This window comes from Haliotis rufescens, unplaced genomic scaffold, assembly GCF_023055435.1.
Source record: "Haliotis rufescens isolate VD_foot unplaced genomic scaffold, xgHalRufe1.0.p SCAF_168, whole genome shotgun sequence".
NCBI lineage: Eukaryota > Metazoa > Mollusca > Gastropoda > Lepetellida > Haliotidae > Haliotis > Haliotis rufescens.
Genome location: NW_025963855.1, coordinates 196,764 through 201,072, shown reverse-complemented (window position 1 = coordinate 201,072; position 4,309 = coordinate 196,764). Strand labels below are relative to the sequence as shown.

General features: G+C 29.8%; 1 protein-coding gene across 1 annotated transcript; it reads left to right on the top strand.

The window, feature by feature from the left end:
• The first annotated feature begins 2,427 nt into the window (after nt 1-2,427).
• LOC125381058 (serine/arginine repetitive matrix protein 1-like) lies at nt 2,428-3,864 on the top strand. Its single transcript, XM_048397234.1, has one exon. It carries the CDS (start codon nt 2,428-2,430, stop codon nt 3,862-3,864), a length of 1,437 nt encoding a protein of 478 aa, XP_048253191.1.
• The last annotated feature ends 445 nt before the right edge of the window (nt 3,865-4,309 follow it).

Genomic DNA, 4,309 nt, shown 5'->3' with positions numbered 1-4,309 from the left:
ATGAAACCAAAGTTGATATAAGGTTTATTAGGGAAGATCCTAATAAAGCTATATATGCCGCTACAATTCTTCAGAAGATAAAAGAAATACAACGAGATACCAATGTAGTAGATGTTTGTCTGAACAATCTATCATGGCGATCTCATGTGACCAAGTATGACTATAGCTACATGCAAAACAAAATCAAAAGGTTGAATAATCGTATGCATGTGATTAATGGCAAAAAAGTTGATAAAGCTTATGCTACTAACTTTAAGAAAAAATAAAGCACTAACTAAGAAGTATCATCATTCTATAAGTTGTCATTATATTATTAAAAGTTTGTATATAATGATATAATATAGATTATCATTTATCACATCCTTTGCTGATAAAATCACATAAGGTATTGACAAAGTATCAAAATGTCAAATTCTACACCCATACTAAGTCAGCTTCTATCTAATAAAGATGTTTCATCTACTGCTGCCACTACTGCTGTTGCGGCTGCTGCTGATGCTGATCCATCAAAAAACAAAGATTCTGTAGTAGCTATACCTGCTACTAGCACTACTGAAAAGATTTTTACCAATGAAGAACTTATCAGGACTATGAATAGAATAGAAAAGGGCATACAAAAAAATGCCGCTGATATTAGTGATCTTAAGGCTAAAGCAGATATAACTACAAATGCTATTAGCAATATATTGGAAGTGACAAAAAGACTGGCTAGTGACATTATTAGTGTGAAGCGACAACGTCCAATAAATTATCATGAGTCAGCTGAGCTAACGGAGTCTACTGTAGAACTTGAAGAAAAGAGAAATAGTTCCGTTAGACAAAATGATACATGCAGATTTACTGTATACAAAGTGCCAACTGAAGATGACATTGATAACTGGATAAGCGAACACATGCTATAATTAGTATGTAGTATATGTATCAATATTTGATAACATATATAGATAATATTACTTATAAAGAATACACAATGGGTAATATTATTCACCCTAGAATAAATATAATTCGTAATGAAATAATCTTACTAGAAATAGATTTATATACTGCAAAGTATGATATATCTAACATAGAAAATACTAGTTTGGATATGAACTATGTTATACAAAATATTTTGAAAGAACTATTAAATTTGGAAAAATTATTAGATTTATATAAGTCTCGTATTTTATCAATTAATAAATACAGATTAAACACAAATAGATTATTAGGATATTTGATTATAGATTTAAAAAAAATTAGAAAACAATTAAAATCATGTCAATATAGAACAAAGTTATTACACATTAATTATAAGAATATGCTTATGTATTTAGACTAATATAATTATGATTTTATATTGTATGTTTTTTGTAATTATTATTTTATAGTAACATTGTATGTAACAACATTGAAGTATGCGTTATTTGTGTGTGCTTCTTCTTGGAATATTAATAATTATACAATATTATAAAATTAATATACTTAATAATACACACAAAGACATAGTTTATAACTCAATGAATACTTTAAATTATGAAATATCTGAATGGGAAAAGTATATAGATAACATCATTAGTAATGAAGACATAAAGATATATGTATCACGTAACAGAGTGAAATAATATTTATAAAAGCCATAAATGGCTTAAGTTTATATAAAATAACTAATATAGTTATTAAGGCATTAATAATGTCTAATATATCTCTGAATCAATATCTTATATAATATAGTAGAGTATGGGAAACCATAGCTATATATTTTTTTATTTATTATAAATATTTAATATATAGCTAGATTGTAACAATGTCTAAGTATATTGATACTGTGAACACTTTGCACTCTATTGTACTAGATCTGTATGATGCTTGTGAGAAATCAGAAAGAATATGTGGAAAGCGGCATGATGTTATATGGCCACTAATGGATAAACTGTTAGATATTATGGAAAAATTTAACAATCGCATAACAGATGATTGTCAAGCAGAACTTGAAAAAATATTTCCTTTATCAGAACTAACGTTAGATAACGTTGAAGATGGACATCCATAATTGAATATATATTGTTAATGTAACTTAAATAGTAATTAACAGTAGTTAATTAACATAATTATTATAAGTAACATGATTATGGATGATTATCTTAATGATGTTAAAAAAATGTATGAGAATATATTAACTATAAACTATGAATTAAGAAGACTAGAATATATATGTAATAATGAAAATGGAGAGTTTAATCTTATGTATAATACAGCAAAAACTTTAGAAGAAAGTATCAAATCACTTAAGTATGCTATTATAGCTAATTCTTACGTTGAACCATATTATGGATAAACTTATCATTATATAATTAATTATAATTAACATTATATTGTTTTTTTGGTTATAATAATCAAATAATGTTTTAATAATTATATGATTGATATAATAGCATTTGTATTGCAGCCATGGCAGAATACAAAGATATCGTTGGTGAACTTCGTAATTCCATTACGGATATGTCCAAAAATGTTGCAATGCTAAAGTCATTGTATGAAACTGGTGCTGAAGAATTCAAAAGCATATGGGATCCATTTAGCAATCTAGTGGATGATATGGCTAATCTGAAAAGATGCATCATCTTAACTAACAATGAAAGTCAAGACTATGATCCAGAGAATCCATTAGAAGAAGAAGAAGAAGATGATATGGAAGAACTTAAGAAAATAAACAACTTTACCACTTCCAATACCTCTGATGCTTCTGGAACTCCTGATACTACTGTCGCTGATAAAGGTAGGCCTCTTAGACCTGAAACACCTAGAGCCATTGTACCTAAATCTCTCAACATCAATGACTATCTTGATTCTCCTAGGATGCTTGAACATACCAGGTCTGAAATACCTGAAGCTTCTGGTGATTATTTTGCATATGAATCTTCATGCGAATATAATGATGCATATGCCTACAACGATTCAAGTGATGAGGAAGTTTATGTTTCCAAAAGAAAGGCCATTGACAAGCCTTATAGAGCTTACATAAACACAGAATGTACCATTCCTGAAGAGGTTGAAACTCCTATAATATCTGATGATATAAAAGAACCTAAGGCAAAAAAGTCTAAGGCAAAAAAGTCTAAGGCAAAGGAACCTAAAGCAAAGGACCCTAAAGCAAAAGAGCCTGAGGCAAAAGAACCTAAAGCAAAAGAACCTGAGGTAAAAGAGCCTGATGCAAAAGAATCTAAGACAAATGAGCCTGAGCCAAAGGAGTTAAAGAAATTCAAAAAGTTAGGACATCTTAAAGATTCTGGTATGTCAGACAATTTGAATGTATCAGATGATTCAAAGATGACAGATAAATCAATGTACTCAGTAAAGTCATTGATGAAAACATCGCCACAATCACGGGCAGAAATGGTCAAGTCAGCTGCACCACCAGTGCCCCCACCAAGAAAATCTGTCAGGAATAAGTCAGTGATAACAAAAACTCCCACTGAATCAACCTCAGATCCAGAGGAAGATAATCTAGATACAGAAAAGTCAGTCAAAGTGACTAAATCTACTGATCCAAATGTAGCTACTTATGAGGATACAGATATGGATGATATAAGCAAACAGCTACCAGATAAGCTAGATATATCCGTGGTCACAACAACTGATCCGAAACCACCCAAGCTAGCTAAGCATGAGGATACAGAACTAGATAAGACTGAGAAAGTGGAAAGTGTTGATACTGCTAACACTACAAACAAGGTGACTAAATCACCTAAGGTACACAAGGTTCCTAAATTAATCAGGTCAAACAGCACTGATAAATCACCTCCGCCTATTCCACCTAGGTCATCTAAGCCACGTATTCCGTGCAAATCAATGAAACCAGCTACTCCAACTAAGTCAGCTAAATGATGAGATGGTCCAGAACCAACTAGTATAGTTCACTAAAGAATTTGTATAATTAAAAAATATACACATAATATATTATAATTTGCTATCACATTATAGTACATTAGTTTGCAATAATGTCCAAGTATAAGGAAGATGTTGCTATTTTAGTTGAACGTGTAATGGATTTATTTAATATCATTTTGGAAGTACAATATAAATGTAATAATACTAGAGATTCATTTACAAACCTATGGTTAGCTGTTGATAACTTAGCTGATTATATAGAAGATTTACATGATCGTGTTACAAAAGATAGTGAATCTGAATCAATTGATTCAAATATATAATATGTATCAGATTATTTAAATGATAATTTAATAATAGATAACTAAACACTAGTTATTACAATGTTGAACTTTGATGTTATTATCAAGTTTCTTGATGCAGTCATAGATTTGACAAATAT